This window comes from Anneissia japonica, unplaced genomic scaffold, assembly GCF_011630105.1.
Source record: "Anneissia japonica isolate Jap-2015-1 unplaced genomic scaffold, ASM1163010v1 scaffold287790_len634930_cov199, whole genome shotgun sequence".
Classification (NCBI taxonomy): domain Eukaryota; kingdom Metazoa; phylum Echinodermata; class Crinoidea; order Comatulida; family Comatulidae; genus Anneissia; species Anneissia japonica.
The window spans coordinates 42,696-62,591 of record NW_022748191.1 but is presented as its reverse complement, the minus strand read 5'-3'; the positions used below and the strand labels follow the sequence as shown (position 1 = coordinate 62,591).

Below are 19,896 nucleotides of genomic sequence, written 5' to 3'. Positions count from 1 at the left end.
CGTTGGTGGCGCTTGCCTGATGTTTCCAAGGCGAATGCCGCAGTCTAAAATTTAGTTAGGAGTGCAGAGGGTCTGTTTATGTATGATTATTGCCTGTTTTATCGACTGTTTAGGGTTAGTTAGGTCTAAACTGATACCTGGCGCAATATGTTCATCTATTTGAGTAAAAAGGTGAGAACTGTTTATTGCATATGAAGATAAATAAGAACAATATGGCCTATGCCAGCTTGTTGCAGCCTGTGTATATAGGATAGGCCTACTACTACTAGTACTAGGCCTAGAGGCCTACCTAGGCTAGGCCTATGTAGCCTGTGTGTGGTCCAGCCTAAGACACCTGGTCCTCCTGGCAGGCCCCGTGGCCAGGTCATGCAGCACTTCTGTAGTGTCACTGTCAGATGGTGTGTGCTGAAACTGAAGTGGTGGTGGGGCCCCCGTCGTGCGTAGTGCCGGTCATACGATGCCAGAATGTCATTTGATTGAGACGACACCCACACTATAAGGTTTTTTAATTGCGTGGAGGACAGCTGAAAATCAGCTCAAATTTGCGCCGAAAATTGCTAGGAAAATAAGTGCCCACAATCGTAATTGCTGCATAATATTCGACAAAATTTCCTGAAATGTGTGGACGGATTTCTAGCCCAGGTTTTTGGTGTGGAGGACATAGGCCTACTCTCCGCGCAGGCATTACTATACTGTCTGAAATGTCACTGAATTAATAATAATATATAAGATAAAAAAAATAAATAAAAAAATATTAATATATAAATTTAAGGCGAAAAGAACATAGGCTTAAGTTATGCCCAAGAATATTTATTTGTGGACCTTAAAAAATATAAATAGGCCTAGCCTAGGCCTATAGGACCTATATAAATTTAAATCGAAAAGAACACTATGTGTTATGGCCAAGAATATTTATATGTGGACCTAGGACTTATGATAACGGATATGCATGTTAATAATGAAATTAATGTACTCTTATAATATTATTACATAACGTTTTAAATTATTGTATTTTCCTTCCAAAGATTGCCATTCCCAACAACACTAAGTTACGATGCGTATCCTGGAATCACAACCAGGGCTACATAGCTTGTGGAGGTGATGGTGGACTTCTCAAAGTACTCAAGTTAGAAACACAATCAGGTACAAATTGCAACTTTATTTTATTTCACCATATTACACTAACCAATTGTACAGCAGTGTAGAGTGCACTGGCTAATGTACTGTATGATTCAGTAAAACTAAGATGTTTAATCGTAGTTGCCATACCCCTCAGGTTGACTACTCTATGTTGTGTCAATATTTTTTTTTCTCCAAAATATTGTAGTTTTGTAACACAAAGTTATTTTTTTCACTTTATATGAAAATAGTTAATACTCACTAACCTGACTGACAGGGAATTTCACGAACTTAATATTTTTTTGTGATTTAAGGAAAAGACAGCAAAGTACGTGGATTGGCTGCACCAAGTAATCTGTCCATGAACCAAACTTTGGAAGGACATAGCGGTAGGTCTAAAGCTCTCTCCACACAGTTTTTTGCCCATATATGGGATGGTTGTAATGTCATATCGCATCCTTATGGGCATGATGATGTCATATCACCCCTTTATATGGATATGATAATGTAAAATCACAGATTTTTGTTGTATAAGGCGTGAGCAGAGCCTTACAGTTAAACTTGTATATATATTAGATAGTGAAATATATTACTATAATATTGTATTGTGTTATGTTTTTGTTGTCTAATAAAACATTATATTGAGTGTTGAATGAACATTTTTTTTACAGGATCGGTTCAAGTAACAACATGGAATTCTCACCATCACAAGTTAACAACCAGTGATCAATATGGTCTTATTATTGTTTGGATGTTATATAAAGGTAGGCTGTTGCACTGTTTTGCCTATTTCATGAATAGTTAATCCAACCAGGGAGTTGTTCCTGATTCATGTGTATCTCGCAAACATAATTGCTGATTTGTGTAAAAAAAAACATCAGACAACCAACCAGATGAACAAAGCATAATTGTAATATCAATAATGATAATATCAATGATAATATAAATAATTAAGCAATATAATAATATTATTAATATTAATAATAACAATTATATTCCATTAGTAATATCAATAAAGTCACTGATGTAATGTGCCAGCCCTTGCTTTAGATGTGCAGAAAATACAATGAATAAGGTAATCACACTGTTTTCCTCAAATTATGTTGTTTAGGTTCTTGGTATGAAGAGATGGTAAACAATCGTAACAAGTCAGTCGTCAGGAGTATGAGCTGGACTGCAGATGGTTATCGTATCTGCATCGTGTATGAAGATGGCGCTGTGATTGTTGGTTCAGTGGATGGCAACCGTATCTGGGGAAAGGATATCAAAGGACAACAACTGGCCCATGTGGCCTGGTCACCCGACAGCAAATCGTTGCTCTTTGGAATGTCAAATGGAGAAATTCATATCTACGATCATCAAGGAAATTTCATTGTAAGGAATGCTGATTTTGGCAGTGATAGGGATGAATAATGGTGGCAATTAATGATGCTAGTGGAGGCAGTGATAGTGAAGTCATTAGTGGCAATGATTTGAAAGATATAGTGATGATATTGATTTATTATCAATGAAACATTGTATGTTTATTTATTTATATTTCATATTTATTTTTTTTAATTTAATTTATTTGTTTATTTTATTAATGTATAAATTTATTTTTATTTAATTAAAAAAAATTTTTTTTGATTTTTTTCCTTTTCTATTTTTTTAATATATTATATTTATTTGTCTACTTTTCTTTTCCTTTTGACCGTGACATATATGAGTACTGTACAACATATTGTGTGAGTATACTCAACCAAGGTTATGAACAATAACGGAAGAGGATGATGATGATGATGATGATGATGATGATAATGAAACTTCTACAGTATTATTAGTATTGGTGTCAATGATTGTGATGGAACAAAATATGAAGATATTAGCTGCAATGTTAGAGATTATTGATGCTGATGATGGTGGTATTGGTGGCAATGATAATTATGGTGTATATTGGTTTAAATGGTAGTGATGATATTAATGGCAATGTTTGTAATGATATTGGTGGAAATGATGGGGATGGTATGTTGGCAATAGTGATGATATTGGTGGCACTGGTAGTAATTTGCTATTTGCGTTCATAGTGATAATGATAGTGGTGGTAATAATAGATTTAATGAAGGGAATGGTATTAAAATGTTATTAGGCAGCCTAAAAAATCCCGCCAAACTCTTATGCTAGGGTTATACGATACAAGGGTTATCCGACGCTGGCAGGGTTTGAACCTTGGTCTTCAGCTCAAGAAGCCACTCAGATGGATAATGAAGCCTGATTATGTTATGTTCATCTAAAAGCCTGTTTGGAAATATTGCTTATAGTGATACTTTTTCCTCCTTATCAGAATCGCCTTACGGTTTACTGTTTAACTAATGTGACTGGAGCGCTTCACATAGCAGGAATTGACTGGTACGATGGACAGCATGGTTATGTGGAGCCTAACTGCCCTTGCTTAGCGATATGCTTTGATAATGGAAGAGCTCAGATCATGAAGAATGAGAATGATGAAAGTAAGTTAATTATTATCCAATTATAATACAGTATAAAGCTTTGTCCAAATTATCAAATTTTCTTTGACAAAAAACTGTTGTATGCCCATGTATAGTCATGATGTGCCTATATATGGTCATGATGTGATGTCATCATGACCATATTTAGGCATGTCATGTGGTAATCTGGACAGGGCTTAAGGCTTTTTGAGTACTAAATTGAAATATTTTGGTTGTGGTAGTAAATCAAACAAGAAAATTGTAAAGAATGTTAACAACAAACTCATAAAATATCATGTGTTTTTGCCCCTTACTTTTTTGGTTAGATCCTGTGTTAATTGATACTGGAATGACAGTCGTTGCCATCCAGTGGAATCATGCTGGGTCAGCATTAGCTGTCGCTGGTTCACAAAAGAGTGCGCAACAGGACAAAGACATCAATGTCGTTCAGTTCTACACACCATTTGGAGAGGTAACATTATAATTACAATGTGGCAGTACCTTATATTCTCATAATGATTTTTAACAGTCAAAGCCAGTTACAGATGATGAGTTATGGATTTTTGAATGTTAAATATGCATAAAGGTACAGTTAATATGTACTCACGAGATGTAAAGACATGAACATTTGGAGAATATTAATCCTAAGTTCAAATACTGATAGAGATGGTTAATGGTCAATGGTTTTGCACTTGTATAGCGCATATACCTTTCGTCTCTATGAGCTTTCCAGAGAAACAGAAAAGAAAAATAAAACAGAATAAATGTTTGAAAGAATAATATAAGATGGCGCTTAAAGATCATTAAAATTAAGAGAATCTTGAACAGATTGTGGTAGTGAATTCTAGAGGCTGGGGCAAACAACCTTTGATTGAGGGCAGCATTCATGATCAGAGAAACTCTCTAGATTTTGGAAAATAACTGAGCCAGTTTTCACCTTCTAGATTTCACTTTTTGAAATTGTTGATGTGTTAACCTATGTAATTATGCCTAAAACTAACCTAAAAGGATCTCTCTCCATAATTAAACACATGAACGGTTGTAGATGTAGTAGGCCTTAATGTCCTTTTACATTTTGAACATAACATATCAATAATGATTGCATCTTTTTATTGCTATAGCACATGAGAACCCTAAAAGTACCTGGTAAAGAGATGGTGTCCTGCTCCTGGGAAGGGGGTGGACTTCGCATAGCCTTAGCTGTTGACAGCTTTATCTACTTTGCTAACATACGGCCAGACTACAAGTGGGGTTATTGCTCTGATACGGTTGTCTATGCATTCACCAAGCCAGAACGCTCTGAGCATTGTTTAGTGTTTTGGGATACCAAGAATAATGAGGTATGTACGACATGGGATAAAATGTCTTCCTATGAAAATTTAAAATCGTATTTATAGTGATGCAAACAACAAAAAAGAGATAGGAATAAAATGTTGAGCCTTAATTGGCAGTTGAACGTAAGACCTTAAACAATATGATGAAAATACTCTACCAATTGGGCGTCAGCTAGTACACTCCCACAAACCTTATCTATTTTGAAAACTTTCAATTGATTCACTTTAATAGTTCAATAGAATGCAACTTAACTAATCTACCATACTAACCCATTTAGTATGTTGCATAATTTGGTTTCTTGTTCATTTCAGCGACATATCAAGTATGTACGCAATTTGATTTCTGTTACTGCGTATGGAGATCACTGTGTGCTAGCTACCAAAGCTGAGGAGACCATAGGAAATGTAAGTTGAACATATATTACCTTGTTTGGTCTAAGTTAATGTACCTGCGTTAGGTTAAAAATACTTTGTAATGATCAGACCCAGGTTAAATATATAATATAAAAACATTTGCAGCCACTTGTTTTCACATTCCAGGTGGTGTTCAGCTCTGTTTACCCTATCATGTTTTATGTGGAAATTACCAGTGTTTTGCTCAAATATGGGTGTGATATCAAATCATCATGCCCATACAGTACATGTGGCAAAGTCAAGCCAAACCAGTCACTCTTCGCAAAAATTGATTTTGAGTTTTTGTGTTGAAAATGAAATTGAGAGCTATGAAATGGTAAAAGAATCATTTAAGTCTGACATTTCCTTATGAAGTTACAAGCATTTAAACGTACAGCTGTTTAAAGAACAATATTTGAGAAATGAGCCATAAGTTGATGATTTCGGGCATTTCTCAGGCAAAAACCGTCAACAAATTGTTGTTTTAACATTGAAAATGTGAAAAACAACAGTATACCATGCTATATAGATATAAATGTTAGTTTATTGCAATAAAATAGATTAAAAAAATGTTTACATTTCAGCATGTTTTTGCCAATATCTCTAAACACTGGTTTGGCTTGTCTTTGCCAGGTATGAGCAAAGCACAGATATTTGCTACATTCACTTGAAAGTGTTGACAGAGGTTTAGAATATGTTATATTAACATGTGGATTCCTTTGTACAAATTCAGGTGGTGTTAAATTACATGTACCCTGGATCCATACCCCTTGATTTTGTGTCACATGGTCCTTCACAGTAATTGATTGATTAATAATTATGAAATTGTGGCTACTACTGTATATTCATTTTTTTTTGCAGAATGAAAATATTCTTAGCATTATGGCAATTTTTGGCTACTATATTCATTTTTTTTTTGCAAAATGAAAATATTCTTAGCATTATGGCAATTTTATAAAATATAAAGTTATTAAAAGAGTGTTAGTGAACACATTCTAATGAATTAGAGCAGCATAATTAGGTACATTGTTGGGAAGACTCAAAAGAAAGTTGAATATGGATACTATCAACTGTGCTGTCATACATAATAAAAGTTTTAAATATATGTAATACTATTACCATAGTGCAAAACTAATTCTTGAATTCATTTTCTTAATAATAATAATAATCTTCGTGTTATACAATATTTGTACATGACAAAGTGATATCAAACCATAAATATGCCAAGCTTTCTTTTCCATTGACCTTTTTACAGGAAGCAGATGAATTGACCCAGGTAGAAAGCTTATTCCATCATTGATCATTTCATTAATCCTCATCAACCCAAATAACTTCACCTTTTATAGTGACTAAACCAATTTTTTTTTAAATTTCATCTCTACCTCTCCTTACTTTAACCATTCTTATGACATAATTATTCTTAGTTTTCATGTATGTGTTTTTGTGGTGTTTGGTGTAATAATTATCAACATTCGGTGAAGGCACTCTTGCATGAGTTTTGTAAATTATATTATTTTTTTCATTTTGACTTGCATGGGGATATGGTTTAATTCTGTACTATATTCATATCTATCTATCTTGTAGCATATTTTGTGCTGACTAACTTTATGAAAGGATAGAAGGAGCAAAACACTTATTATTTGTATTAGTTATAGGTGGTCACACTGCTGGTTGAGTTAGGCAGCTGACATGCCAGCACATTTGAATTCCACTGACTAACTTAACCAAGCAATCATACACCAAATGGTAATTAGATGTCTTGATTTTGAATATTGAGAACATTAATATTTGTAACTGTACAGTATTGGAAGAACAGAATTGTTTACAATGTAAAACAGCTGCACTCCTAGCCAGCTACTGCTTACAGTGCTGGGGTTGATAGGGTTGCATTTAAAAGTGTTGTTTGTGAAATTCAAGTAATGCCTTCTTTTTTAGGGTTGTAGAGAGCATCTAATTGTATAACAGCATGCTTATGTTCCCAGGTTTAACAATAATGTGCACTGTTTAAATCAGCTAATTGCTTAATGGTGACTGGTTTTTGGTGATGGGCAGTAATATTTCATTTAAAAATCATATAAATTATTTGATCAATACGTCTCAATTTTATTTTGCATAAACTTTTTGTCATAATTTTTCAGATTTTTTGTAGGATATTGGTTATTTTAAATATTATGTTACTACTCAGAATATCTTTCCAGTCTGTTTATGTTTGGTTGCTTAGCTGCAACTTATTTCATCATACATCTTGTAACGTAAGAAGAACAATTAAATTATAATATGTGGTATGTTGGGTAAATAATGGTTACCGATAACAAAGTTGAACATTACAAGTAAAAGTATATTTTATTTAGAGGTTCTATAATAATTTAAATTTTCCACTTCAGTACGTCTTGGTCTTGTGCAATTCTATTGGTACACCTTTAGACTCCAAGTATGTGGATATAGGTGAGATATTATTTTTTACAAACTTTAATGTTTTTTATCCATAAGTCTTCACATTGTTTCTTTTATCATTCCCATATTTATGCCAGTCACTTAACCCTCATGTGACCTTAATTTGTAAATTACTTGTATAATAGTGATTGTTATTAGTTAGTTATTAATGTTATTTGTTTTTGTTGTTGATGATAATAATGTTCTTATTTTTGTATCGCTCTTTCCAAGAACCGCAATATGTTACTTTAACTAAGACCCACATTATTGCCACATCTAAGGAGGCCCTCTATGTGTGGCAATTTAAGACGCCAAAGACTGTATCTGCAATGTCTGTGAACCAGGCCGTGGGCCGAAAGAAGGACAACAGAGAGAAAGTCTACCACATCGATGATACTCCATCAGGTGCTGGTGAAGGCATGTTGGACTTCAGTAAAGCTTTTGCTGTAGGTTTCTGTCTTTTATGTCCACTGTACCAACGTAATTTGAATAATGATTTCTCACATGTGTTGCTTTTGTAGCGTGAAAAGTCCTCGTCTAATATTTTTTAGATTATTTTTATTGTAAAATTATTTTTTACGATATTTTAATGGACATAAATAGGAACTCAAAATATTTAAAAGGATGGTGCTACGATATATTTCTTGCAGAGCTGTGCACGCGTCTAGACGGTAAATCGTCACAAACATTTTATCCTTACTCATGTTAGTATGACTCACGAAAAGGCCGCCTTCATTAATGAACATACCAAAATATTGTAGGGATTCATAGTGAAATACTTTCCTTGTTTTGACACCAAGATTGTGATTTTTACTTAAGTGATTTCCAGAATGGTCTCCTGTGATTTTTTTAAAGCCTGGATCCACCTCTGTTATCTCAATAAATGATATTAAGCCATATTTTATAATATATGTATCATACAGTATGTATTTAATGTGATGCATCCTATGCTTCTTTATACTTTTATTTGCTATTAATTAGATAAAGTGCTTACATGTTTTTCATAAACACACTGTTATTAGATTATCCTAAAATGTTTTAATATTACTGAAGCACTGCCTATTTGTATATTACTTATAAATCACTACATGAACAGATAAGTCATGTAAATGTATTCCATAATCTTTTGTTATTGTCAGAGACATACTGTCAATTATTCTGTTTGTTTTTTATTTCAGCCTACAAGTGATCCCATCTGTGCTGTATGTGCATCTGACAAATTGCTGATTATAGGACGGGAGTCTGGAACCTTGAATCGCTACTCATTACCGCATGTTGCCCTCGTCAACAAACACACAGTCTCGTGTCGACCTCATGCCATTGCTCTTAACTGCAATTCGACGTTAGTATGAACAGTTATACAAACCTTTTTTGATAAAATTATAAACACAATTTATCTAGTTGTATCGTCACTTCAAACACAGGAGAGAGTTTTATACCTTATACCGGAGACCGAGGATGGGAAAAAAAAAAGTTTCGTTAATACATAGAACCTCCTTTAGGAGAGAGTTTTATACCTTATACCAGAGGAGGATGGAAAAAAAAAAGTTTTGTTAATACATAGAACTTCCTTTAGGAGAGAGTTTTATACCTTATACTGGAGGAAGATGGAAAAAAAAAGTTTTGTTAATACTTAGGACTTCTTTTAGGAGAGAGTTTTATACATTAAACCGGAGGATGATGGAAAAAAAAAGTTTTGTTAATGCTTAGAACTTTCTTTAGGAGAGAGTTTTATACCTTATATCGGAGGAGGATGGGAAAAAATAGTTCTCACTTAGCAAAATGGTTTGTCAAAAGCATCTATAGTATGCTGAGAAGAAAATAAAAAATAATTTTATTGACGAATAAAAAAAATTCAATTGTGCAAGTTTAAAAAAGTAATAGAGAATACAATGTTGTAATGCAAATAGTTATTGATTTTCTCCTAATTTTAACTTGCGACCATGTCCAAGTTTAAAAAAGTAATAGAGAATACAATGTTGTAATGCAAATAGTTATTGATTTTCTCCTAATTTTAACTTGCGACCATGTCCAAGTTTCATGTTAACATGCCACATATTTAAATTAATTAATTAAATTAATTGGTTCATATATTTGTTATTAATAGTCGTCTGGCTATCATCGACATCGCCGGTGTTCTCACATTCTTTGACTTGGATGCCAAGGGTGTGGACAGCGATGGGCAAGAAACCCAAGGCCAGCAGTTGGATTTTGAACGCAAGGATGTGTGGGATATGCGTTGGGCAGAAGACAACTCAGAGCTGTTTGCCATGATGGAGAAGACCAGGATGTACATTTTCAGGAATTTGGATCCGGAGGTAAGGGAATGTTTTTGAGAAATTAGCTCTTTTGACAATATTCTGCATTTCAGCTTAAAACCTAGCATGGTTACGCCACTTTTTCTCCCAGTTTTTAAATATTCAGAAACTGGTATCACATTAATTTTTTGTCAAAAACCCCTTTTTGAGTCTTAGAAATGTCAGTTGTACGACATATCAACGCTTCTTTCCCCCTCTGGAGCCTGGCTGTAACCTCAGTTCACACTGTCATGTTTTATGTGACAAAGTTTTCCATTTTTCCTTTTTCCTTGGTTATCTTTTTAAATATATTAACTGTATGTTAGTGTCTTTATTTTTACCAGTAGATTGTATGTTTTCAATGGTTTATTAATAGATCTACCGTATATGTAAAAGCGCCTTTTGTTTGCAGCTACAATACGTATTCTTGTATCATTTATATGTGTAATGAAACAATATGATGTACAGGTTTCACCATATCTTATCAAGTATTTTTTGTTTGTTTACATTGTTTTTTTTTTAAGTGTGTTTGAACAAGTCTTATTAAATTAATTTATATTTGATTATAGAGAGAAACTTGAGCTATTGATTTTTCTCCCCTTACAATCTAGGAGCCGATTCTTAGTTCTGGGTACATCTGTCATTTTGAAGACCTTCAAATCCGATCAGTTCTTCTGGATGAGATAATGAAAGATGCAGAACATCCCAGTAAAGACAACCTCATTGATATGGATATCAAGGTAGATATCATCAATTAATTAAACAATAATCATCATTTAATTAAAAACATATATTAATACCGATATAAAATATGTAATTTAATTTACTATAGAGTACCACAGTCGTGTCGTCACAACGCCAGGTAGCCCCCTCTGTAGCTAACCAGACATTGGTTACTGTTCATTACGTCTGAATGCCTGTAGGATTTCTGGAATAGGCATCTTAAAATCTAATATTTTACTATCAAAATGTACTAAAAACAAAAGCTCGCATTATATTAGTTATCGAACACACATTTAATCATCAATTAAAGAAAAACTAAGATACACCAATTTAATAATTACGTTAGAAATTTGGATCAATGGTTTGTCAGTGGAGAAAATGGCGTCCAGTTGAACGCATTTTGTAATGATAGCAACGGACTAGTATGACGTGGTATTGTGACATAAGGCTGTAGTACTCTATTGAACTTAAAACATACAGTATACTACAAAATTGAACAAGCAGATGAAAAAGAAAGAACTTTTTCACCTTTAGTAATTTAGACACAAACGTAACCATTTGAACCTCACTTCTCTTTGAATTTCCTTTACTAACATCTTTTCTTTGCATCATCCTAATAAATAGTGTATATTACAAGATGCTGTTTAATATTAATTTCCCTTCATCCAAGTTCATTTACATTATTTCTATTTTGACAGTCATTACGCGACACAAGAGATCTGCTGGAAAAGGTCGGCATTGAAGAAGCAGCCCAGTTTATTGAAGACAATCCCCATCCAAGGCTATGGTAAGATGCTGTGAGAAAACAAACAGCAATCAGAAAGACAAGTATTGGGGCATGTAAATCAGTGGGGACTCCGAGTTATTCACAGCAAGCTGCATCAACAAACATTGCTTGCAGTGGACTTCTGCCATAGTCCACAATAAATTGATTTTTAATTTTGATCAAATTTGGATGCATAGTTTAATTAGAGTGAAGTAGGCAGGTCACTAGGACCTTAGTGGAGTGACATTGCTACTCCCGAATGCATAGTTCCATTAAGCCAAGCACTCACTGAGTCGTACGACCGTTGCACGATGAATCCACTTCTGCTGTCGGTTGATTGTCAGCGGCAGCCTGAACGGATCCTCATTAAAAAAGTGATCTGTTGGTTCTGCGCCATCGCGTGCGTTCATCGTCACGTAGTTTGAACCTGGCTTTAGGCATGTTGATCTTTTCTGTATTTCGTTAATTTTGTAAATATGTTTTGACGGATGGCTTTTGCAGCAATAAAAGATTGATCTAAATTAAATTAAAATTTGCAGATAAACCTGAGTAATGTTTTGATGATTTGTAATTTATGAATTACAGGCGTCTTTTGGCAGAAGCTTCTCTTGAGACGCTTGATTTGAAGACTGCTGAACAAGCGTTCGTCCGCTGCAAGGACTACCAAGGCATAGAGTTGGTGAAACGACTTGGAAACCTACAGAGTGAGGTTATGCGAAGTGCTGAGGTGGCTGCTTACTTCAAGCGCTTTGAAGAGGCTGAGAGGATGTACCTGGACATGGACAGAAGGTGAGACTTAATATGGACCTTTCTGAAGAGTCGATGTAAATTAACAATTGACCAATCAGAACAGGGCTAGAAATGCACACTTGTCCCTCACATGCATATGTTTTGTGGGAACTTACCAACAATATCTAAGGGCCAGGGTTTAGCGGAAAGATCCATTACATAATAGGCATGCTATTGCCAGTTGGCAGCATCATTCATTTTATATTACAATTTTTATTAATAAAAGAAAAAGATAATATTAAATACAGAATAGAAATAATAAGCAATTAGTATAGTTGTTTTCCATACACTAGTTGAAATTTAGTGCACAAAGGAGGAATTAGGGAAAAAATTTCCTGATGGCCTTAAGGTAAGTTCTTGAATGTACAAATAAGCAATTAGTATAGGTGTATTCCATAAATTAGAGAAGAATCGGTACATGTGGAGGAAGTGATTTGGTGCAGTGGTAATACTTTGTTTAAATTCATAATCGGTATTGTATCACAAATTAATCATTATTATGATATATTTTGTCTTACCAGAGATCTAGCTGTTAACCTTCGAGTGAAGCTTGGCGATTGGTTCCGTGTAGTCCAGCTCCTGAAGAGTGGAGGTGGAGGGGATGATACCCAACTCGAGCTAGCCTGGAATGCCATTGGTGATTACTTTGCAGACAGACAAAAATGGCAACAGGCTGTTACGTACTATGTACAGGGCAGGAATCAAGAAAGGCTTGCAGAGTGCTACTATATGCTGGAGGACTTCAGTGGTCTTCAGAAGCTGGCTGATGCTCTGCCTGAAAACCACAAACTGCTCCCTGTAAGCCATCAGACCTCTTATATATTTTACCCACAAAAGTATATTAACTTTTTTGTCAAGTATAAATTGCAAATGTCTACTTATAAACTTACTGATTCCTCATGTATTAGATACACAAAAATATAATAACTTTGAATGTCTTTTCAAGTAAGAATCGTTTGTATGCTGTAAACTATCAGTTTCTCAAGCTTATGTAAAAATATTTTATTGTACTATTGTATTTAATTATTCTGGTCCTCAAAGTTTAATTTTTTACATAGAGGTACGCTTTGTTTAGGAGAATCTGGCCAGATTTAAATACCCAGACTATATTGCTCCAGCTTAGTTTCCGCCTCAGTAGGCTATGGTTACGAGCTCAGACATATTATATTGGCAGCCCACAATACATGCAGACAGACTGACATTAATGACCCATACCTGCCCTAATGTTGAATACTGCCTTGTCTACTGTGATTGTAAACTCAGAAATGGTGTACATTTAAACAGTTTTTTTTTTAATTCTATAGGAAATTGCTGCAATGTTTGTGACAGTTGGTATGTGTGAAGAGGCTGTCACTGCATATCTAAAGGTAAGATATACACAAGATATTACAAAGCCTGGTTTGTTTCAATAAAATTGATACATTGCCACTACATTAATCACTACACTACGTAGCGGTGGCCGATGTAGTAACCAACAAGTTAAACCACTTTCAAATTTCCTGATTTGTCATGGATTAATATGTAGCCATTGGCCAATCATCAGCTGAAGTCAATAAACGTCATTCCCCTATAAACTTTTTGGTGTGGTAAGCAAGGCACTACATTAAACACGAATACCTACACTTTTTCTATTATTGGTACAATGTAACAAATATAATTTTTATCTAGTGCAATAAAGTAAAGAAAGCAGTTGATGTTTGTGTTGAGCTTAACCAATGGGATCAAGCGGTAGAGCTGGCTAAGAACCACAACATCAAAGAAATTGACAGCCTATTGGCCAAGTACGCAGCCCATTTGTTGGACAAGGACAAGAAACTACAAGCTATTGAGCTGTATCGCAAGGCTAATCACTTCCTAGAAGCGGCTAAACTCATGTTCCAGGTAAGGTCGCACCTTACTAACAAGATATAGCTAGCTAGATTGTTGATTAGTTACTAGCTAGGTGGTAGGTAATTAATCTACCAATAAGTAAGTAAGTAATTTGTAAGTCATTCAGTTTTCAGGGGCGGATTTAGAGGGGTGGGGAGGTGGCCCTGCCCCACCCTTTGGAAAGTAAAAAAAGAAGGGAAAAGAAATAATTGATCGCCCAAAATGCCTCAGAGGTTATTTTTGGGCTTCTAGGAAACAAAATTTTCTACCATATAGTAGTGTTGTCTCGATCGGCCCCACTTTCCCCTCCCCCCGCCCTTTTTGGACATCTCTGGATCCACCCCTGGTTTTAATCTATATTGCCTATTTGTACTCCAAAAACATGCTTGTAACAACAATTTCTTAAAATTTCAGATTGCTGAGGAGAATGCCAAAAAGAAAGTGAAGCCTTTGAGAACTAAGAAGATGTATACACTGGCAGCTCTATTGGTACGTTTACATTCTAAACAGCAATTTTATAATATTAATTGGTTATACAGTAATTATTAATGTTATTTCATATATTATTATGTTTTTTTAATATATTTTTTTTAAAGATTGAAAACTACCATGAAAAGATGAAACTATCAAGTCGTCTGAAAGCCAAAAATCGCAAAGGAGCTGATGTGAGTATAAAGCCCTGTGCAGACTATCACATTTTGTTTGACAAAAACATGTGACATGCCTAAATATGGTCATGATGACATCATGTCACATGACAGTATATAGACAGAGCTTACATTAACTATGAAACAATTTCCTTCTGCACTCAGTTTGCATTGATTTTAACTAAAGCATTGAGATTAAAATTATAATCAAGCAAAAAGAGGGGTCAGTACATTGTTGAAATACAGTAAAACTTGCTTAAGTCGAATTTGCCTATCTCGAATAATTTATAAGTTGATCTTATTTTACATGCCAGATTGTTGTGTTTTCCATTAATTAACGAAGTCAAACAATTTTTCAGTGCCATTTTGGATTTGACATAGGCAAGTTCAACTCTAATTAAAGTAAATAAGAAAATTTAATACATTAGTTTTTTCTGCTGTCCATTACAACTGTGTTCTACACATCATCATGTAGATAGTTTTTTATTCCCATATCCATCTCTTTGTTTAATTGTTATATTTCGTCTTTTACCCTTCTTGGTCTACTTCAGTATGATCATGTTAAATATTTTGCTTGGAATCTTTTCCTTAATACAAACATTCTTAACTACAAAATATTCAAGTAATAATCCCTATTGTAAACATCCTGATTTCTTCATGTTGAGATTGGCTATGTATTCTGGAGTGTATGGAATGTCATAACTATGACCTGCTACTTTAACATTGATTGTATTTACCTACAGGCAAGCTCAGCCTTGGCTGGTTTACTTGAGGAAGATGCAGTAGCGTCTGGCGATACTAAGTTCATTGATAACGCTTGGCGTGGTGCCGAAGCTTACCATTTCTTTCTACTAGCTCAAAGACAACTCTATCAAGGTATGAATAAAAATCAAGAAAATACCTACTATAACTTCCTACAATAATAGGATTAATTTGTAATAATAATAAATAATAATAATAATAATAAATAATAATAATAATAATTATAAATACTAAATACAATTAAACTTGCCTAAGTCGACTTTGCCTAACTCAAGTCGAACTTATTTTACATGCCAGATTGTTGTGTTTTCCATTAATTAACAAACAATAAGTCAAATTTTATCTAAGTCGAACAATTTTTCAATGGCATTTTGGATTCAACTTTAAGGAAAGTTCAACTGTACAATGTTTTGATTACTTTGCTCTTCGGATGGGCCTAAAAGCTGTTGGTTCACATGTGTTGGTTTACTTTATTTCATTAATGATTTAACAGCAAGTTGTACACCTGTTTTTAGGTTATGTTGATGCCAGTATGAAGACCGCATTATATCTCTGTGAATTTGATGACATCATACCTGCAGCAGACATCCACTCACTTCTAGGCCTAGCTGCCTGTGCAAATAGGGCGTTTGGAACATGCTCAAAGGCTTTTATCAAGCTTGAATCCCTGGAGAGTCTTACACAGGAACAAAGGCAGCAGTATGAAGAACTAGCCCTGGAAATTTTCACAAAGTGAGTATCAATTCAACTTTCTGCCATCTAATGTGTAACTACATTCATTCTTCGTAGTATCAGTCAGCTAAATCAATAGTAGCCATTTTGAGTGTGCTGAACCATGAATATCTTTGGATAATTTTTCTAAACTAGTCTCCTGTGTTTCAGCTGGAGGGAAAGTTTGATATGTTATGTGTGGTACAGTATTCTAATTACTTTGCCAGATGTTGGTACACATATGTGGTGGCTTACTTATTTCATTGATGATTTAACAGCTGTGTTTCAGCTGGAGGGAACTGTCAACAATTGTATACTGTTGCCTCCACACTGCAAACAAAACCCAAAAAATGACTTGGCTTGAAGCAAAATAGCTTCAAAATCGATTTCTGTCTAGTAGGCAAGTTGCTTATTGTTTTGCTTGGCTACATATTTATCATATTATTCACTTAATCAACAGACATCCACCGAAGGACTCGCGCACTAACAAGGCGGAATGTAACAGCTGTGGAAGCATGATTCCTGATTGGTATGTCATTTATATATTTATTCATTTATTCATGTATTCATTTATTCATTTATTCATTCATTTATTCATATATTTATTATATTCATTTATTCATATATTCATTTATTTATAATATTCATCATTCATTTATATTCATTTATTAATATTCATTTATTCATTCACATGTTCATTTGCTTTAGTGATAGCTTTCTGTATATAAGCACTATAGTATGTCTTGATTTATTCTTTTGTCTTTCCGTTTTCAGGTCCTCAGTTTGTCCAAGCTGCGACACTAAATTTTCCAGATGTATAGTCACAGGGCGACCTATAATGGATTACCAGAGTTGGTCATGCGCAGCTTGTAAACACCGCGCATATGATGATGAGATCAGAAATTTCAGCACTTGTCCATTGTGCCATCTTGTTATCTGATAAGCGAAAGTGTTTAGTCTAATTTGGTATCTGTCTATTTATAATGTCTTACGAAGAAGATTTAAAAATTTGTAATATAATGTAATGTAGTTAGATTTACATAGCACCGAAGTATCAAAGCGGTCGAGACGTGGACTAGCTCATACAGTAACTTACTTCTCCCTTAAGGTCACTTCATATCTGAGCTCTCCGGTAAACTTGTGCCCGCTACTCATCTGTCCACAACAGGCACTGTATGGACCTGTATACTTGGGTGACCCTACTGATCTTGAAATATATACAATATTTTGTTATTTTTAGTGCATATGTGTCAATTATTATAAGATTATAGTCCTTATCTAAGAAACTTGTTCTACCACGAGAACCATAGGCGAGCGTGCCACTCGAACCAGCCCTGATGATATGGGTGTAGATTGTGGTGCTGCTGCACCGACCGCTCAGCCATTCACCTGTAGCAATATAATATTAAGCAAACTTAAGAGAAACCTTTCTCACACATGTATCAGCTGACAAATTCGTCCAAATTCTGTGTTATCAATAAAATAAATTATTATTAGATAATACTATTTTTATACTTTTTATTAAAAATTTTATTTTTGCATTTATATAGTGCTCTTTATCGGATTCTCACATCTCTATTTGCCCAGATCATTGAATTGAGAATCAATCATACACAACATTGTTAGTCAAAAAAGTGCTACATACTCATTTAGATACACTGATTAATACAGCTATAATAGAGTTTTGATTCATACACAAAACTAATTGAAAACTTTTTTCTTTACAAAATCGCTTTAATTGGGTTAATCGTTCTGCGCGTTTGATAATGTTTTTTGAATGGGCACGTTATAAATTTCTGCATATTATTATATTATTACAACATGAAACCTCATTCGCTCCATGGGAGAGTATTCCTAGTTTTGCGTGCAATAAGCACTACTAATTTCATTCTGAATAATTTACTTCCTACCAGGTATTCATTTATACTCATTTATTTATTCAATGCACATTTACAAAAGCTACGATACAACAGATTTTGGTTAGGGGCAGCTTCAGCAAAATTTTACTCTAACTGATTGAAAGACAAATGCAGATAAAGTGTCATGCCCAAAAACTCAAGCAGTGTGACAACCATCGGTCTTGAATTATGCCGTCATTTTGTGGACCTTAGCAACAATATGATATTTAAGGGGCGGGGCTTAGCAAAAAGTCCATTGTTTTGATCTGTGTTTAATCAGTTTTTACAGACTGACTTCTTTGCTTTATAATGTACTTGGTTTTTTTTTATTGAGCAATTTATTTTTTTTAATTGGATATTTGAAGTGTTTCACCAGATTTCACCATGCATGAGATATTTTTAAAATAAAATCTGTTAAATGGCCATAAATGTAAATATATTTAGTTGTTTCTATCACTCCTAGATTATTGTATGTAAGATTGTATAAATATTTTTAAAATGATGGCTTTAAAATACCTTGATACAAAATAAAATGTACAACCCATTCCATTGATAAGTAAGTAAATTTAAATGTACATGTAAATATTATGATTAAAAGCAGTGTTTAGATAATTGTGATGGTTTTGATGTATTTTTTTTGCTGGTACTGTATTCTTTTTTGTTGTAAAAAGCAACATTGAAAATTCCATATGAAAATATTTTTGCATACTTTGATTAAAAATGTATTTATTGTTTATATTCGGCTTAATCTGTTACCAATGATTTGTTTTTTATATTTAATTGTTGTGAAAAAAAACAATATAATGAAAGGGAAAACAATTGTACATCATAAGTCACTAACCAATATGACATTATATATATTAAAGGCAATACAAATATATATACACAAAGATTAAAGACAGGGTACTACTGCAAAAGGCTGTTGTCAACTTGCCAGCAGCTGCCTTGTACACAGTGGCGTAGAAAAATATTTTTCATCGGGGGGGATGATTGGCGTGTTAGCCAGTGTCGTAACAGGCGCGGGGGGGGGACAGGGGGAAACTGCCCCTCCCCTGACGGTTTTTACCGGGCCGACCAAGCCGTCGTACCGGGCTGGGTAATAAGAGAAAAGAAAGAGGGGGAGAGGGAGAGAAATAGAAAGAAAAGGGAAAATAAGAGGAAAGAAAAAGAGAAGAGAAAAATAAAGACAAGAATAAAAAGGAAGATATAATGACCAGACTCACAACACCCATGCAACCCCTTCTCCACTTCAAAAACTGTCATAACTCCTTTGATCTATGCTGCCCGATGGCGTAACCACTGGGGGACAAGGAGAAAATATCTATCTTTGAAAAATCTTCCCCACCACCCCTTTATAAATGCCCTTTCATCCCCTGAAAGTGCCTAAAAACCTAAAATTTCGCGCGCATTTCTTGTTGACATGGCCCAATTTCCTCTAAAAATTGCACATTTTAGGGAGTTTTGATTAATTCCAACGAAATTAGAATTAAAAACACTGGGGGACAAGGGGAAAATATCCATCTTTGGAAATCTTTCGCTACTCCTTGACAAATGCATCCTCAGAAAGTGCCTAAAATTCTCAAATTCTTTGCGCGCATTTCTTGTTACGGTAGGACAATTTCCTCTATTAATTGTACATTTTAGATAGTTTTCATCAATTCCGACGAAATTAGAATTAAAAACACAAAAA

General features: G+C 34.3%; 1 protein-coding gene across 2 annotated transcripts; it reads left to right on the top strand.

Annotated features, from left to right (window-relative positions):
• Nucleotides 1-12: 12 nt before the first annotated feature.
• LOC117120708 (WD repeat-containing protein 35-like) lies at nucleotides 13-18,954 on the top strand. 2 transcript variants are annotated; one of them, XM_033265753.1, is made up of 26 exons: nucleotides 13-171; nucleotides 1,026-1,143; nucleotides 1,434-1,508; nucleotides 1,791-1,883; nucleotides 2,231-2,493; nucleotides 3,440-3,605; nucleotides 3,911-4,056; nucleotides 4,706-4,924; nucleotides 5,231-5,323; nucleotides 6,567-6,587; nucleotides 7,696-7,756; nucleotides 7,976-8,190; nucleotides 8,923-9,086; nucleotides 9,852-10,062; nucleotides 10,653-10,781; nucleotides 11,463-11,551; nucleotides 12,116-12,319; nucleotides 12,841-13,117; nucleotides 13,624-13,686; nucleotides 13,988-14,200; nucleotides 14,603-14,677; nucleotides 14,785-14,853; nucleotides 15,579-15,711; nucleotides 16,113-16,329; nucleotides 16,769-16,837; nucleotides 17,083-18,954. In XM_033265753.1, exons 1-26 carry the CDS (start codon nucleotides 148-150, stop codon nucleotides 17,246-17,248), a joined length of 3,573 nt encoding a protein of 1,190 aa, XP_033121644.1. In that variant the 5' UTR covers nucleotides 13-147; the 3' UTR covers nucleotides 17,249-18,954. The 2 variants fall into 2 exon arrangements, with proteins under 2 accessions (XP_033121644.1, XP_033121645.1); XM_033265754.1 differs by lacking the exon at nucleotides 6,567-6,587.
• The last annotated feature ends 942 nt before the right edge of the window (nucleotides 18,955-19,896 follow it).

Coding starts and splice junctions, on each gene's coding strand:
- LOC117120708 (XM_033265753.1), top strand. CDS start 148: ATGTTCATCTATTTGAGTAAAAAG. Junction 8,191..8,922: donor ACTTCAGTAAAGCTTTTGCT/GTAGGTTTCTGT, acceptor TTTTTATTTCAG/CCTACAAGTGATCCCATCTG. Junction 10,063..10,652: donor TCAGGAATTTGGATCCGGAG/GTAAGGGAATGT, acceptor CTTACAATCTAG/GAGCCGATTCTTAGTTCTGG.